This window comes from Vicugna pacos, chromosome 5, assembly GCF_048564905.1.
Source record: "Vicugna pacos chromosome 5, VicPac4, whole genome shotgun sequence".
Lineage (NCBI taxonomy): Eukaryota > Metazoa > Chordata > Mammalia > Artiodactyla > Camelidae > Vicugna > Vicugna pacos.
The window spans coordinates 94,007,362-94,025,946 of NC_132991.1; the positions used below are offsets into that span (position 1 = coordinate 94,007,362).

The window sequence follows — 18,585 nt, forward strand, 5'->3', positions numbered from 1 at the left end:
TTTAATTTTTTTTAAGATATGGGACTATTCAGATTGTTTATTTCTTCTTACATCCAGATTGCATTTTCATGGAAGTATGTTCAAGTTGTAGAGTTTATCAGATAGTGTTTTTCATTATATCCCTCATTATTTTAATACTTGTAGATTCTGTAGTGATGTCCCCTTTATCATGCATGATATTAGTAATTTGTGTTTTCTCATTTTCTAAGATAAATTTTGTGAAGGGTTTATAAATTCTATTAATCTCTTTAAAAACTTTTGATGTGTTTTTAACCAAGTCATCTATTTTTGTATTATTTATCTCCTTTATTATTTCTATCCTAACTTGGGTTTAATTTGTTCTAATTTTTTTAGTTTCTTAAGGTAGGTAATTAATTTTAAACCATCTTTTCTAATACAAGCACTTAACACAGTATCGTGCTCTGTAAGCAATGTTTTAGCTGTATCTCACAAACTTTCATATGTTGTATTTTCATAATCATTTAGTTCACATTATTTTCTAATTTCCATTGCTGATATATTCTTTTCTCTATGAATTGTTTACAGGTGTGTGATTTAATTTCCAGGTATTTGGAAGGTTATTATCCTCTTTGTTATTCTTAACTGTACTGTAGTCAGAAAACCTACTCTCAAGCATACTGAGATTTCTGACCATGATGAAGTAATAGAGATTGGATTTATTGTGTTGCTATAAAACAACTTGAAAGCTGGGCCATGTGTGTGAAACAACTGCTTTCAGACACTGGATAATGGGCAGTACAGGACTGTAATTTCTGAAAGAAAGGAATCCTACAAGATGAGCCCTATGATAGCCTGGCTTCCTGACCAGAAGCACATTGCAGACCATGGAGCAAGATGCTTGGGATTCCAAGCAAAGCAGCAGGCATCTCTCCAAGGGCCAGAGATGTTGGGTGTCCTAGTTCAAGCAAATCTACCCTTATTCCAACTTTTTGTTCCATTCAGGCCCTCAGCCTTCTGGATGATGCCCATTGGCATTGGTGAAGGTGATCTTCTCTACTCAGTTTACCAATTCAAATTCTGATCTCTTCCAGGAACATTTTCACAGGCATACCCAAAAATAATGTTTTACTTGCTATCTGGGTATCCTTTAGCCTAGTCAAGTTGATACGTTAAATTAACAATTACAAGTTCACCCCTTGTCAACTTGGTACCCATACACATTTCCTTAAACCGTGCTTCATTTCCACATAAAGACAATTACAGGATCATAATTTCACCTAACATCATACAACGATCATGTGTACAACTGAAAATGTACTAATCCTGTTCTCCTAGATGAGGAGGTAAAATCTTGAGTCATGTTTACTCTTAAATACTGTTATGTAAAATTGATGATGCTTAAATACTAATATAGTCAGCAATCTTATTTTTACATAAGAAAGGAAAGGAAACAAAAGTATCTGTTTAATAGATGTCTGTATACCAAATATATTCATAACAAAATAAGGAGAAAATACTCATTACAGTTGCAGTCCTCATTTCAGTAACTGATCACGTAGTTGTACCTTCTTCTACTACCTGTTGTGTGTTCTCTTTACCTAGAAGATGATCCAGATCTTCATTCCTGAAGGGTCTGGGCCATTAGTGGTCCTGACTAGATAAAGTTGTTTAAGTTTTCCATTGACCATAATCACAAGGCATGGTGACACTAAGATTCCCTAAGGAATCTCCTGTATTCGGGAGAAATTCTTCCTTACCTCCATTATGAAGCAATAGTCCAATTTCCTCTTGGTTGTCAGGATCAGTCACCCTGGCCAGCATTGTAACTCCCTTCTTTGCCTGTTGATTCAGAGGTGTGAGGAGCCCAAAGTGTCCAGAAGGCAGTCTGAACGTTTGGTTCAATGAAGTCATGTCTCGTGGTGGAAGCATTCTTCTCTCCAGGCCAGCAGAGCATAATATAATGAAAACAGGAAATAGAAATTTTGCTAGTAGATTACTAGGGGTAATACTGAGTGGTGCCACTCCCTTTTCCACCCCCTTGATTCCTGGGCCTGTGTATCCTGGCTATCAGAGGAGCAGCGCAATATGTTGGGTGCTAATTTAGAGCATATGCAGCCTTCTGGAGAACTTTACCCCAGCACTGCAAGGTATTGTCACCTAGCTGGCACTGAAACTGACCCTTCAAAGGGCCATCCACTGTTCTGTCAAGCCAGTTGCCTCAGGATAGTGGGGAGCATGGTAGGACCAATGAATTCCTTGAGCACAGGCTCATTGCCCCACTTCTTTTTGCTGTGAAGTGAGTTCCTTCATCAGAAGCAGTACTGTGTGGAACACCACAGCAGTGGAATAAGCATTCTGTAAGTCCGTGGATAGTGGTTTTGGCAGAAGCACTGTGTACAGGAAAGGCAAATCTGTTTCCAGAGTAAGTACCTATTCCAGTAAGGACAAAACACTGCCTTTCCATGATGAAAACAGTCCAATGTAATTAACCTGCCAACAGGTAGCTGGCTGATCACCCTGGGGAAGGCATCACACTGGGGACTCAATGTTGGTCTCTGTTGCTGGCAATTTGCCAGACTGGACTTGGTGAGTGGAAGTCCATGCTACCAAGTGCATGCATAATCTCCATCCTTGCCACCGAGGCTCCTTTGTTCATGAGCCCACTGGGTGTTGACAGGGTAGCTGGGGAAAGAGACTGGCATCAACAAAGTGGATTATCCTATCCACTTGATTATTAAAATCTTCCTCTGCTGAGGACGCTCTTTGATGAACGTTTACATGGGACACAAAATATTTTCATGTCTTCTGCCCATTCAGAGAAGTCTCTCCACTTACCCAAATTTCTTTGTCACCAGTTTTCCAATCATGCTCTTACTAAGCTCCTGACCATCCAGCCAAACCACCGGCCACAGCCCATGCGTTGGTATATAATTGCACATCTAGCCATTTCTTCTTCCAGGCAAAGTGAACAACCAGGTGAACTGCCCAAAGTTCTGCCCACTGAAGAATTTCCCTTCCCCAGTGTCCTTCAGGGATGTCCTTGAGGGGCTGGTGGTGCTGCGGCCGTTCACTTACAGGTAGTGTCTGTGTGTCACACAGAGCCCTCTGTAAGCCAAGCTCGAGTTACTGCCTTTTCTGGCCGTGACTATTTTTATGATTCAAACTAGTTTTGTTCACTTGACTTAGAACTTTTCTGCTTATACAAATGAAATAAGAGTTTTGTAGGCTTGATAGGAATTGATATAGGATAAATCTTTGATAGCCTTTTCAATTTTTTTCTATTGTTGGTTCTCTGTTCAGCTTTTTCTATAAGTTTTTTTTAAACTGTTTTCTTACAAAATTGGTTATTTTGGTTAAAGTTACAGATTATCCATCAAAGGTATATAGAGCAATTTCAGTTTTTAAAAGTACATTTTCATCTCATTTTAAAATGCTCCTTTTCTCATTTTTTCTCTTGTTTTTAATGATCATTTTTGCTGTTTTTAAATTATTCATTTTTGCTCTTGTCTTAACTAATTCCACCCTTAACTTTTTGATGTAAGGACTTTTAGTTCTTTCCTAGATTCTTGACTTGACTGCTTATTAATTCATTTATTTTGGTTTTATTTAATAAGCACCTAAAGCTGTGACTTTAGTTACAGCTTTGAGCAGTTTCCATACATTTTGAAAATCCCATGTTCTCATTATCATTAATTTTTTTCGCATTGTTTATTAGGTGTTTAAGTCAGATTTCAAAGCTAGACAGACTCTCCATGGAGTGAGTTCTTCTGCTTAGTAATGTCTTCTCATTGTAGAAGAGGGAGAGTAAACTTGGGGGATTTGTTCAGGATCATTGATTGAAAAATAGTTCATTGAGAATTAGAACAAAATCAATTCTTTTTTTTTCCCCAAACTCATCAGGAACCTTTGTCATACCTGGTCACGAGAATTCTCTTGACGATACTTCAGCTTTTTAGGGGTGTAGACAGTGGAGATAACTAGAGGCCAGAAGGCTCAAAATGATTTTGTGGATAAGCTGGACATTTTTTCTGCTGATCTTCTCTGGGGTCTCTTATGTGTGCCCATTAGGGTAACTTGGTTTTCCTGCAAGTGACAGCTTGGGCTTCCTCATGTAGCAGCAGGGTTCAAAGAACCATTGTCACTAACTTTTTTGAAACAATTATATTGAGATATAGTTTACTTATTCCAAATATACAATTCAGTGATTTCAGTCAGCTTCTCATGTGGTTCAGCTATCACACCATTAATCAATTTTAGAACATTTTGATCCCTCCAGTAAAATCCCTTATGCGCATTTACAATTAACCCTTCTTCCCATCCCCTGCCCCAGACAGCCTCTAATCTACTTTCTATCTCTGTAAATTTGCCTTTTCTGTACATTTAAATGGAATTATATAGTGTGTAAGTTCTTGTCTGTCTTCTTTCATTCAGCATAATGTTTTTGAGATTAAGCCATGAAGTTACATACGTCAGTTTGCTCCTTCCTGTTGCTGAAAGATATTTCATTGTATGGACTTACTATGTCATTGGTTTTTAATAAGTCTACAGTTTGTTTTGGAAACATTTTAGATCCAGGTTTCACACAGATTCACATTGTAGTCTTTAATACTCTGTTTTTTGGATTAGGACTTTTTTGGTAGCCTAACATGTTTTTAAATGTGCCTTGGAAATTTTAAAAGAATATGTCTTGTCTGTTTAAATAATACAGTCTTTTATGTAGCTGTCTTTTCATGCTTTTGAAGAAGTTATTCAGATGTTTTACCAGTTTTGTTTATTAGCCCTCTGATATTAGAATCTTTGGCTGTAATAACCACTTTGTCTAGTTCTTGTTTTTCTAATCGTTTTGAAAATACAATGCTGATACTTATCCTCTTCTAGGATATATATCCTTGAGCGATGCAGGCCATTGCAGTGCTGGAGACAGCGCCTGGTAAAGACTACCACAGAAATGGAGGAAACATCCAGAAAGGTGAGGAGCCAGTCCAGTTGGCTTTATTCTGAGTGGAGAGAAGTATTGCATGTAATTAGACCAGATAGTCCCCCCCTCCAATGCTGCTACTTTTTAAGCCTTCCTGCCAGTAAGGTAAGATTCAGCATGTTTTTAACTTGACAAATTACTCGGGTGACTTTTGGTAAGTATCGACAGCCTACCCAGGACCTCTCAGGTAAACGGAAGATTTAGGATAGAGGTGAGCCAGAAGGCAGGCTTTCTGTCCAGCCAGGCTTTCGGTAAGGTACAGTTGCCTTCACAATAATAAGTGGAAAGTGGGCCAGTTGACCTCTGCTACCCAAGTTGTATGTGTTTTTTTCTTCACTCAGATCTAAAGTTTCTCTTTCTGTCATAATGGTAGAAGAGAAAATGATCAGCAAGGGCATGAAAAGCAAGATGACTAACCTTTATGTGCTTATGAATAGATGTGGTTTAACTGTTAAGAGGACTTTAGAACATGATAAAAAGGCTATTTCAAGTTAAAAGGGAAGCAGTGGGTTATTCAGCAAATTATATTAGGACAACTGACCATTGTTTTAGAAAAAAATTTAGATTCCTACTTATGATAGAGAGAAAAATTAACTCTACATAGTGTGAAAAGGCCAAATGTTATACACATCCATCCACACACAGAATTAGAAAATTATAGAATTATATATACATATATATATATCTAATCATGTGATAGGGAAGGCCAGAGAGACAAAACCCAGAAGTCAGAGAAAAAAACACTGATTCATTTAACTAAATAATCTTTAAACTCATGGCATGACAAAATATTATGAACAGTTAAAAGATAAGCTGTAAACTAGGAAAAAGTCACTTAGAAATATGAAAAACAAAGAATTAGTATCCAGAATCTATAATGAACTCTTATATAAATCTCTAAGAAAGACATAATCAACACATGAGTTTATAATTATTCCTGACACTACTCTCCTTAGCTCCAACCCCATATTTGTAACAGCTTATTAGACATTCACGTCTGGGTGTTTTATCGCTAACCTCAAACTCCACTTGGCTGTAACTCAACTCATTATCTTCTCCCTCTGCCCCCTCCCTTGCTCTTCCTCTTCATCTTCTAAATCTACTCTTCTTCATGAGGTCCCTGTCTCTTTAGCACCAAATAGTCCCATTCACCTGTAATAGCAAGGTGTAACCCTAGCATTATCCTAGAAAGATATTTAAGCAGGTGGTAGCTAATTGATGATTCATGAAATCAGTTTTGCTGATTATGATCAGCTTTTTTTCGAAATAAAATGAAATAGACTAGAAAACAGCAGAATACATTGGACATAGTTGGAGTAATAACTTGTGTAAAATTTTCGTTTCACTTATACAGGCACATATATGTAGTGTGTACTAGATCTTGAAACAAAATGTGTTTCTGATTGTTCTTAGTAAAGAAAAAAAATACTTGAAAGCCACTAATCTCTGTATCCCTCATCTGCCATTTCTAATTGACCACCAAGTCTTGTCAGTTGTGGAACTTCTGTACGAGTCTCTTCTTTTCCAGTCCCATTTCTGTGCTCTTGGTCTGTGTCCCTCCAGTCTCCCCTTTCAAGCCTTCATTCTTACTGTTGCCAGAGGTGTTTAAACTCAATTCCATTCACGTGACTACCTTTTAAGGAGCCTTCAGTGGTCCTCCATTGCATTAAAATAATAGCCAGACTCCTTAACACATCATAAAAGGCCTCTTTCTGTTCATAGTTCCTGTCGCTCCCACAGAGATTATTTCACTTCAGACAAGCTGGCTTACAGTTTCCTGAAAAGTGCCGTATTTTTTCACACAGCTAACTTTGTAAGTGTTGTTTAATTTGCTTAAAATAACTCTGTTTTGATTCAAAACACATTTAAATGTGACATTTCCTCTGAAGTCTACTTCTCCTTTCTTAAGCATTTACCTCTAATCGACACACCTCTGTCAGCACTCTTTAACTATATTATATTTATGTGTGCTTTTCTTATCTGTGACTCTTATGAAGGCCACAAGTTATTTGGGTACGACACCCGTATCTTCTTCCCTTTATTTCTGCAGTGGCTAAGGCTGATACCACGACACTAGGAGGCACCCAAAGATTGGCTGCCTTCTAAATAGTAAAGGCTTTGCCATTGAAAGAGTTCAAGAAGAGTCTTCACTACTATCTTAGTCAGCTGGGGCTACCATAGCAAAATACCACAGAGGTGGCTTAAACAACAGATATTTTGTTTCTTCACAGTTCTGGAAGCTGGAAGTCCAAATCAGGGTGTCAGCATGGTCAGGTCTGGTAAGGACTGTCCTCCTGGCTTGTAGGTGGCCGCCTTCTTGCAATGTCCTCACATGGAGGAGAGAGAGAGAGCGCAAGCTCTCTGGTGTCTCTGCTCTCAGAGTGCACTTGTCCTGCTTTGAGGGTCCCACTCTCATGACCTCATCTGGCCTCAATTACCTCCATTGGCCCCATCTCCACATGGGGAGCTAGGGCTTCAATATAATGAATTTTGTGGGGGACACAGTTCAGTTCATAGCAGCAACTGTTCAGGAATATTTGTAATGGGTAATGTAAAAAGTATTGCTATTTGGAAAGCACTTGGGCCAGAACATGTCTACGGTCTTTTCTAGTGTTTGAATTCTGTAATATTGCTGCTAACATTTTATCCTTTTTTTTTTTTTTAAAGCAGATGAGCCTTCTGATCCTAAGAAAGAAAATTTGTTGTCACCTCTCAGTGGTTGTGATGAAGCCAAGTTTACTTTTCTTGATGATGACTGGGATTCCTTGGCATTAGGAAAAAGAGCTAATGACAAAGAAATCAGCAGTATTGACAAAACAGATTTATTGGAACCATCTTTTACTGTGAGTCCAGATACTAACAGAGAGAGTACTCACTCTCAGTCAAGTGAGTTTGAAGATAGTATTGACTATGCTTTCTTGAATGAAACATACTCTATACATTATTCAGAGTCAAAACTAAAGAATGAAAGTCTTACTCATTTAAATTCAGAATTAGATTCTGGCATGCAGAAAAGAGAGGAGGTGTTTTTTGATATTTTGGAACATCAGGGTAATAAGACTGTTGGCTTGGAAAGAATGTACAAGATTTCTATTGACAATCATAAAGAAACTGCTGAAGATGTGCAAAAGCATGGCATGGATGAAGACTCACAGCAGGAATATCACAGTGCGGAAGAACAAGAGTATATAAACCACCATTTATCTTTTGACCAAACAACAACATTAAACATATCTAACATGGAAGTTTTGGGATTAAGAAATTCAGGTTATGAAGTTAAATGTGCTAGCAATCTAGAAGATAATCATGTTAAATTGGAAAATAATTTTAGCATCTCTTTAGATTCAGTTGATGTTTCTGGACAAGATTCACCTCATGTCTCCAAATTTCTGAATTCTGTTATGTTGAGAGAATATCATGAACCAAAGCATGGAAAGTGTAAGGAACAAGAGACTAGTTCAACGTACCACACAGTATTTGATGAAATTGTACTAAGGAGTAGCCCTCTTGAACACCAGGAATCTCAATCTAAGAGTGGTTTCTTGAACCATCAAAAAGCATTAAAAACCAAAATTTATACTGGCAAAATTAAATCTCAAATAACTGAAAGTAAAGATTTTTGTGGAAATTCAGTTGTTGAGAACAAAATGTTACAGCACCTTAAAAATCCAAGCACATTACCACCGGGCAAAGATTTAGAGACATTACTCCAACCCTCTAAAGATTGTCAAACTTCCTGGACCTCTATTTTTGATAATTCAGTAATTTCTGACTGTGGGTATTCACATTATGAAAGCCTACAAAACACCTCTAACCCAGCCTTAGACTTTTCTGTTCTACCAAGGTCTGCGATCAGAGATAATCAGGCAGTAGAAGAAGGTGGCTCCCCAAAAGCTGCTAATGGCAATGTCACCAATAAAGCACGCTTTCACAACATGGAAGGACTGTGCCCTGAATCAGTGACCGATGTAGCAGGTTGTACAGTCACAGTTAATCAGACAGTGGATGTTAGCACTGATTTTAGGGCTTGTTTCACAACCAGCAGGGCAACAAGTGCAAGGTCTTCTGTAGTGTCTACGTCAAGCAACACAGAGATAACAATGATGGATAAAAAACAGCCTGGTGGATGGCAAAGTGAGAAACGAAGTGTGGCTTGTAATACGGATTGGTCATATAGTCAAGATAATGAGGACACGCAGATGACTGTGACCAAAGGATCTTTGGGAAAATCTCTCTCTGTTGACAGTTTGAAACCTAATGGAAATTTCCTAAATAAGGTAAAACCAGTATGATTAATAATAAAAATGTATTTGACTTTATGAAAAGGCACTGTATGCTAATATAAATGTTTTGGTTCATTGAATTATATCAGGGATTTCTGAGGCTTTTGTGAAAAAATGCTGGATGAAGCAAAATGGTGAATAGATTGCTACCAACTTTATTCTTTGGTAACAGTTACTACCACAGAGTCAATTAGAGGTTGGGTTCACATCTTACCAGTTTGGAATTCGAGATAACAACATATATTATTTGTCGTTATCTGTCTAATATGGTTTTAAATCATGTTTTCAGAATTCCCTGGAATTAAGAAAAACCTGTGCTATCACAGACTTAAGGAAACATTCTGAAAGGTAAGTCAGGTGTATAAGCTTGCAATGCATGTGGGGAAATAATCAAAATAGTAATCTGCTTTTTGTGCAGGGTACTTAACCATATAGAATAAACCTGAGATGGACTTTAAGAGATCATCTGCTTCAGATGTTTGCCTTTGAACAAATAAATATTATAATAATATAGGATGTTAAAGCTTTTCATATTGAGATTTCGATCTGAATAATCGCTTCAGAAAAACTCGTGACATCTTATCTTTATTCAACCCAAACCCATACTGATTTAATTACTTCATTTTCTTTCATTTGATTCCCTGTAGACCAAAACAAAATAGCATCTTTGGAAAACGTCATTTATTTGCAGAAATAAACTACTTTCACTGGGCTGTTTTAACCTTGATTATAATTCATTGTATAATTTACTTTGCATCCATGGAAAACCAGGGGGTGGGGGAAAGGAGAGAAGGGGAGAAGTCTCCGAGAAACCAAATTAGTTTTCATGCTCTGAGATAATTTGCTTTTTCCTTCATCCTTTATTCTTCTAATGAGTTTAATCGGTATCCAGTCCTGTAAAATTAAATAAGAGTTGGCTTCCAGACAGAAAGAGAAAGAAAAATACCATATGAGATCACTCATATGTGGAATCTAAAAAACACAAACAAAAACAAAGCGTAAATACAGGACAGAAATAGACTCACAGACAGAGAATACAGACTTGTGGTTACCAGGGGTGTGGAGGGTGAGAAGGGATAGACTGGGATTTCAAAATTGTAGAATAGATAAACAAGGTTACACTGTATAGCACAGGGAAATACACACAAAATGTTATGATAACTCACAGAGAAAAAAATGTGACAATGAGTGTGTATATGTCCATGAATGACTGAGAAATTGTGCTGAACACTGGAATTTGGCACAACATTGTAAAATGATTATAAATCAATAAAAAATGTTAAAAAAAAAAAGAGTTGACTTCCAGAGGCAGAAGTATTGAGAACAGTTAGGAGTGGCAGCTGGTAGCAGGGGAAGAATTATTAACCAAGAACTATTAACATTCAAAAAACATAAGTGATTTTGGAGCTTTTTGATATAACAGCAGAATATTTGCTTATAATAAAGTAAGCCTTATTATTATTAAGAAAAATGTAACTTGTCTATCTTCTATTAAAAAGATAACATATTTAAAATCAGTTTCCATCCAGAATGTTTGTAACTTATAAAAATGTTGACCAGTGCTTGATTTAGGTTGAAAATCCGTCGGTTCTGGATAAATAAGTTAGTACTTTACTTCAGAATCCCTTTTTTGGTAAAATAAAGTATGTATTTGAGAATTATTTACTCTCTTCTAGAAAGCATATATTTCGCTTTGACTCTTGACATCCTTGTCTTCTGCACCTGTAATGTGTTCCTGCAATCTTTCCATCTTTAGTAGAAATTGATTTAAACTTGACAGAGAAATGTAAGAAATTTAAAATATTTCCGGAGGCATGTCATTAACACAGAAAAATATTTGGAATTTTACCTAATCCAATTTTTTATTTCAAAGGGAACCTCAACTTTCTAAAGAGACAAAGTGCTGTCAGCAAATAATGCAGAGAGCCATCAAAGCAGAGCTGCATCTTTTGAATGTTCACTATCAAATGTGTCATCGCCACTGCAGTGATATTTACAAACTTGTAATGGAAAATAGGGAAGGATTAAATAGGTGATTGTTAGAATTTATTTATTTATTTATTTATTTATTTATTTATTTATTTATTTATTTATTTATTTATTGTCTGCTTTTTTTAATTGGAGTATAGTTTCAGCTGTACAACAGTGATTCACAAATTTGAAAGGTTATACTCCATTTATAGATATAGATGACTGTTAATTTTAAATCTTTATTTTCCTAGAAATTTATCACTAAGCTTTAAGTTTATTCTAGAAAGTTTCTTTAGTTTTCGTTTTTGAAGGGCAAACTGAGGGGTAGGTTATAACTGGGCTTGTTAACTGGCCTAGGTGTAATGGACTTTTTAAAGTAGTACATTTTAATTTAATGGAGAGACAACAGTGTGTGTCGGGTTGATGAATCCAGTATAAAGGTAGAGTCGATGTTTCTTTATAAAGTCCAAGTACAGATGAAGTCAGGTGGAGAGTTTTTCGTGACATTCTAGCACATTCTCTCTGGCTTATACAAATACTGAAGGTTGCTTGTACTGCCCCTAGAAAAACATTTTCTGTGATTCCCTTTCTTTTATTAAACATTTAAAAGAAAAACTTCTAGAGATCTAGTAGGGTTAGAATTAAGTTTATAATTTGATATTAGTTTTAAATGGATGATTTGGACCTAAATAATTTAGTTTTGTGAACTCAATTTTTGAACAGGAATTTATCAAGTAATTCTGCTAAGAAGGAATTAGGACCAGCACTGCTGTCAGTTTTAGGAGACTTAAAAGTTAGATACATGAATTTGAAAGAAAAAATAAACAAAGGAATACCACTAGAAGAGCTGCCTCCACTGTCAGTAGAATCAAAATTATTATCTACCTTCTCTACTTTTGCTTCCAGGGTATGTATTTATGTTTTAGGAATGCAAATTTTTACTTTATTTAGATAGAAAACATTTTAAACTAAAAGCTTTTTCTTCTCTTTCTTTTTTCTTCCCTCTTCCCAGTTAATGAAAAAAGAATCACATGTGTAAGTTATGTTTTCATCTAATTTAGAATTCATCAGATCTTAAAAGTTGGTTAATTCAGTTGACTTTGTTTTCTGTTTTTGTCCTTATTCACAACATTGATAAGTTCTTTAATGAAATGTTTATCTGTTTAGCTTTTCAGGAGCAGATTCTGAACTAGATAATCAAAGTACACGTGATGCTGACATTTCTTCGAGCCTAAAAAAGACACTTTCTCAAGTGAGATTTTTTTTTAAAGTAGCTCATCAGTGTAAATCTTTAATTTTATGGCTTATGCAAAGTAAACTGCAATTTTTAGACGCTCTCACATCCTTCTTTTCACTCAACTGGCTTACTTTGTGTACTACCATCTGAGGGATATAACTGATTAGAAGGAACATAATGTCCTGATCAAACAAATGTCGGTGTTATATGTTGGGTAAAGTGACCATATAATTATTATCAAATCAGGAGACTTTTGAGGATGAAAAGTAGTGATGTTAATAATTCACCAAGACAATTGATATAAACCTTGACTATCTCAGGCAGATCATATTATATGGCCACCATTATGTTAATTCAATGTAGTTAAAACTAACATGTTATACCTTCATCTCATGAGATAGTATAAAATAATATCCCATTCATTTTAGACAGGGCAAAATTTCAATTCGTCCTTTATTGCAATGGTAAAAATAGTTTTTAAATGCCTCTCATGGGTTTTCTTAGTCTCTCTTGTTCCCCCAAGGAAATATTTGTCAGATGACAGTCTGTGTAAGGACACTTCTGCAAACTGTGAAATGATACAGAAACATGTTATATTCCATTATCAAGTGAGGCAGTGGGGTAGAAACACTGATGTTTGTTCCTACCTTTTGACTTTGGTCTTAACCCTGAGGTTGTATTATTATTTGGGTAGTCTTAAACAGTAAGATGCATCCAGAAGCCAAAAGTAAAGTAGATACTTGATTGATTTATATTCCTTTCTATTAAGATAAATGATTAAAAGTAAATTACTTTAGCAAATTATTTATTCCGTTCTATTCTTTAAAAAAGAGAAAGAAAATCTCAGTTATCCACAAAGAATTAAAAGGTCTAAAACCAGGTTTTTGTATCTTCAAATTTCTTACATAGTTTGCTTAAACAACTTTCCACTTAATAATATACAATGTTCTGGAGGGGTTTTTTTCCCCAACATTTTAAACGTAGCAGTGGTATAACCTGCTTATTTGGGCAGAACAATAATTTTTTTTAAGTACAAGATGCAGATGTAAAATAATTTTTATCATCTTAATTTTGGCTCTGAAACAATATCTACTTTAAGTTAGGATTAAAGTTTAATCCCTGTCTCATTGAATTAAAATGTTATGCATGAAAGCCAGTCTAGTGCAGGGTGTTTCTAAATTTCAGCTACTTGTGTACCATCTTCACAGTTTTTCATAGCCATGTATTACCTATATTTGCTTTGTATTTTTTTAATGATTGCTCCTTTTAAAAAAATTATATGTAAGGAATAACTTACTTACATATAGGAAAGAATTATTATTCCCCATAAACAAAAGGTATACATAAGCACACATTAAATTAAATATATAACTGGTAAATGTTAATGTGAAAAATTCTTGTATGTATACCCCTGCAAAGTATCTCAAGTACTTCTAGCGTATGCCACTCTTTGCTAAATAATGGTACTGTTAGCATGTGGTCACTCTACATAGACTAGTTCCAAATCATAATTATTGTATGACAGACATAAAGCAACAAGCTACTTAGATCAGTTTGCTCACCTGTAAACTTGGGTTGATGATGATTTTGTCTCATAGCGTTTGTTGTAATGTGAGGGATAAATAATGCCAGTGAAGTGTGCCCATCACATAGCAAGAGTGCAGTAACTGTTAGTGCTTATTTATTGTTGTTGTTTTTATTATTTTAATACTCAGACGGCCCTATTATCTGACAACAGTCCTCCTAAACAAGATACATCACCCAAGAAGGATGGCTTAAAAACTAGTGATATAGATGTAGACTTCAGTCAACTAAAACTTGATGATAAAGGTCAGTCTAAAAATGTGTGTCTTATGTCATTGCCAGAAAAGAAATAATAAGATTTAAAATATCCTCATGCCCATTCATTAAGCTAAATATTTTTGATTTGGAGTCATTCTGATTATGAATGTTAAGTATGTTCTTATTATATCTACTTGATATCTTTAAAGTCAAATATATCTGATAATGTCAGATAATAATACAGGCTTTTGTTCTGGTTTTCCAATTTGAAAATTTTCTTTCCATTTTGTGTCTGTCAGTTGTGTGGGTTTTTTTTTTTTTAGTCTTGTCCTCTGTGAAGATAGATTATGATCATTACAAAAAGGTTATTAAGTCAATTTTTAATGAAATAAAAGAGCTGCAGCACAGCTTTGTCCCTTTTTTTCTGTCTATAAAGATGTCTCTTCAATAAAGACTAATTAAAAATCAAAACAGTAAGGCTGTTAATGACCTAGGAATCAGTGTTAATTAAAGTAAACCTGGGAAGCAGATCACTCAAATAACTTCTCAGGGTTAAACATTACACATAATTCATTGCTAATTGTGTTCAATTTTTCAGGCTGCAAAAATTACCGAGAAACAAGTGAAGACTACTGGTTTGATGCTAAAGAGAACTTGACAGGAATTGACTTCTCAGGAATACAAGAAAATCAGACAGAACAGGACAAAGAGGGTCCGAAGTTTACACTAGGTTGGTTCTTAACAATTTACTGAGAAATCCTAACGTAGCTCATTTGTAAAATAGTGCTTACCTTCTTCTGTATTATTTTGGGGGATTGCACTGTTTCAATATTTTATTCCTGTTTGCAGCTTTTCTTTATAAATATGAAGAACAAGAAAACTGGCCATTTGGATGTCAAATTTTTTAAAGAGTAAATCAGTTTAAAATGTTCATGTCTCTTTCAGAAAACTGTCCGCTAAAAGCTTAAATCCCAGATTGAGTAGGTAGAGGCCCATCGTTCTCTCCCTGCTGTAGTCCAACATCACTACTCTTTTAGGCATTCTTCTCCTCAGAACCTCATCAGGCACTTTCCAAGCATGGGGTACATACATGGTGAACAGAGGAAGGCTCAGTTTCCATCAGGCAACCAGGACTACCTAGTTGGCATGAGAGATGAAAACTGTGTACTTTCCCTCACTTTAATAATTTGGTCTATTTCAAGAATGTTTTCCTCTTGATAGCACTTAATCGCTTATAATAGTTGGAGTTTCATCTGGTATCTGATTATTGCCCTTCCATTATTTCTAATGTGCTATCTTTCCTTATTTTTTCTATATATTTCTATGGATTTCTCTTTTATTTGTCGTAATAGCAATAGTTTTATTTTTTCCTGCTTGTCTAAATAATGTTTAAGATTTTAAAATATTAAAGTATAAGAAAATTAAAATTATCTGAAGTGTCTCCAACTGCAATAACCACTACTAATATTTATTACCATTCTTTTTTGTATTTCTTTATGCACATATTTAATACACATTTACAGTTTTATTTAATACACATACACAGTTTTTTTAATGGCATTATGTTATCTAGTTTTATTGTAACTACTTTTTTCTTTCCTTGCATTATTTTTCTCGCTGTCACTTATCAAATACTGTGTATTTTGCTTACTTGATATATTGACTGCCTTTCCACATTCAAAATATTAGGTCAGCGAGGTCAGGGATGTTTATATGTTTTGTTCACTGCCTATCCCCAGTGCCAGGTACAGCACCGGTGGGGTAGTAGATACACTGTACTGAACTAGTGAAAGTTGAAGTGTTGGGTAGAATGTATGTCTCCTGATTGTTAGCACTGCCCTTTTCTACTATATTGCAGCTCCTTGCTCCCTCCTCACGCCACTGTAAAAGTATAAAGGCACATAGTCCTACCATTTTCTCTGTATAGTATGTTATAAACCAAAGAGATCAGTAAGTTAAATAAAGTAACTTAATGAAGAAGCTTATGCATTGTTGCCTAGAGATGAAGGATTCTGCCTGAATTCCAGCACCACCATGTACTAGATTTGTGACCTAAACTCTGGAAAGTGGAAATGGCAACAACTGCCACTGCGTGTGGTGGCCATGCGCACTACAGGAGACGGTGCACACGAAGTGTTAGCGTATTGCCTGAATATGGGACATACTCATTAAGTGCTAGGCTATTAGTAGTTAATGAAAAAAAACTTCATGTATCCTGTTATATAGAAAATTATAAAACATAAGTAAAAGCTACTCTTAGGAACTTACTCATCAGATACGCGCCAGGTATAGGTTTTGGTAGTAACTTGAAAGAATCTCAATTCATGAAATCCTTTTTTATTTCAGACCTGTTTTGCTTCAAAATAGAGATGAAAATTCACTTTAAGAATTCTGATTTTTGTAATCAAATGAAGAAAAATATTTCTGGTTTCTAAAATAGTGCTATCTAAATCAAGTTACCTGTCCCCTCTTTTTTCTTTATGTGCCATTACCATTACCACAGGTTGTGTACCTGCTGTTGGTATTTTTGTCTAATTTAAAATTTTTCTTGCTGTGATATTTCCCCAGCAAAGGAATGTACACAAAGAGAGCCCTCGCCAGCATCAGCATGTGTGCATCCTACATCTTAGCACGTCTCTGAGCCAGAGACAAAGGAAAGATGCTTTTCTTAGTGATAATGTAACTCTTGATTACTCTGTTTAGATGTTATTGATCCATTTTTGAGCTGCAGGAGATTATCAACCAATCCTATCTCTTTGTTTTTAGCAAAAATCTTGAAATTATACCTCTAGGCTCTTGGTTTTCAGCCTAGTGCTGATATTTAACTTTACAATAAGGTTTGTGACAATAAATAATGAAACATTTAACAGTTTTCACATTCTCTCTTAAAAATATTAATACAATAATGATTATCTTCTGTCGTATGTTTACCGATAAGCAGAAATGAAGAATGCTGAACCCTTACGAAGAGATAAAGGTTACTTGGTACATGTTGGTGGTCTCTGCCCTTCAGTGTCTGAGGTATGCCAGGATTTACTTTTCGAGCCTCATTTTCAAATCTATTAATTGTTTATATTTTGATTATTTGTTGTTTTTTTTCCCTTTTACAAACTTTTATATGTCTTATTTTAGGCTGATTTAAGGTCTCATTTCCAGAAATACGAAATTTCTGACATTGCAATTTATGATTCTTCTCCTAATTACAGGTATGTTTCTCAAATTCAGTAAAAGTACATTCACCAGGTGTCTGCTGTGTGCCATAGGTTCTGAACAGAGGTCTTCTGTGTCCCAAACATCAACCACAGTGGTGATTAAGACAGGGGCCATTCCCAGAGGGGTTTCCCAGCCTAGTAAAGGGATACACATTGATAAAGAGCTGCAGTCATTAGTTAGTGTTGTTCTTAATCACATCTTCTTTTATTACATTTTTAACTTGTTGTTAATGAGATATGGGAAGGGTCCTGATGTTCCTGCAGTTCTCGCAGTTGTTTCATGGCCTTTCATGGCGGCAGTAGGGAGCGTCAGTTAGGAGAACAGACCCTGCAGCTGGATGGCCTGACCCCACTTCCCAGCTCCACCAGTAATTTGATGAATGAATTTGGACAAGTTACTTAACCTGTATCTATCTTAGGCTCTTCAGCCATAAAGTGAGGATAATAATAATACCCACAGAGCATTGCTGTGAAACAATTATGAGCTAAATAAGTAAAGCAATAGAAATAAAGCCTGGCATGTAGTAGGTACTCCGAAAATTATATTTAATTTTTTATTTTAATTACTTTTTAGTTGATGCTTTTTTATTTTTTAGGTAGATAGCTATATCATATACATATAGTCATTTCCAATATGTATGTTGCTACTTCCTATTTTGTGACATCAGAACATTCAGAAGTAGCAAGTAATAATAGTGATGGTTTAGTGGAAATGCCTTTACTATTTTATCACAAAAAATGATAATTCTTTATTTCAGATATGAAATCAATTAAGAAAGGATCCTATTTTTAGTTAGGGTTGAAATTTATTAAAATTAAGTGTAATTTTGTCTTAAATGGCTTTGACTTAAGATCATATGCTTTTTTGACCTATTAATGTGTTGTTAGTGTATTTCATTATATTAAAGTAGTGTTGTAATCCTAGGAGTATTGCATAATGTAAAAGAGTCTTTAGATGTCTTTTTGAATCCTTTGAAAGAAACTTAATGGTTTTTTATTACTTAAAGTGGAAATTTTGGAAATATAGTTAAACACAGAAATACAAGGAGGTTATAAAAATTTATCCATAGTCCCATCTTTTGAAAACAGCTGCTGTTCGGAATTGATATGTCTCCTTCCATTGACACTAGAGCTGGTGCTTTTAGAAAGATGACTCTTGCC

The 18,585-nt window shown here is 35.3% G+C and overlaps 1 protein-coding gene across 3 annotated transcripts in view; it reads left to right on the forward strand.

Annotated features, from left to right (window-relative positions):
- The window catches only part of RBM44 (RNA binding motif protein 44), a 36,817-nt gene that overhangs the window by 5,846 nt on the left and 12,386 nt on the right, over positions 1 to 18,585 (forward strand). For 2 of the 3 annotated variants that reach the window (XM_072961938.1, XM_072961939.1), the window contains exons 2-12: positions 4,840 to 4,930; positions 7,607 to 9,216; positions 9,512 to 9,570; positions 11,096 to 11,254; positions 11,917 to 12,100; positions 12,206 to 12,228; positions 12,361 to 12,445; positions 14,146 to 14,260; positions 14,811 to 14,942; positions 17,154 to 17,233; positions 17,345 to 17,418. In XM_072961938.1, the coding sequence (XP_072818039.1) occupies positions 4,858 to 4,930; positions 7,607 to 9,216; positions 9,512 to 9,570; positions 11,096 to 11,254; positions 11,917 to 12,100; positions 12,206 to 12,228; positions 12,361 to 12,445; positions 14,146 to 14,260; positions 14,811 to 14,942; positions 17,154 to 17,233; positions 17,345 to 17,418 (2,594 nt within the window). In that variant the 5' untranslated portion in view covers positions 4,840 to 4,857. The remainder of the gene's footprint in view (positions 1 to 4,839; positions 4,931 to 7,606; positions 9,217 to 9,511; positions 9,571 to 11,095; positions 11,255 to 11,916; positions 12,101 to 12,205; positions 12,229 to 12,360; positions 12,446 to 14,145; positions 14,261 to 14,810; positions 14,943 to 17,153; positions 17,234 to 17,344; positions 17,419 to 18,585) is intronic. The other variant, XM_072961940.1, reaches the window with a different exon arrangement.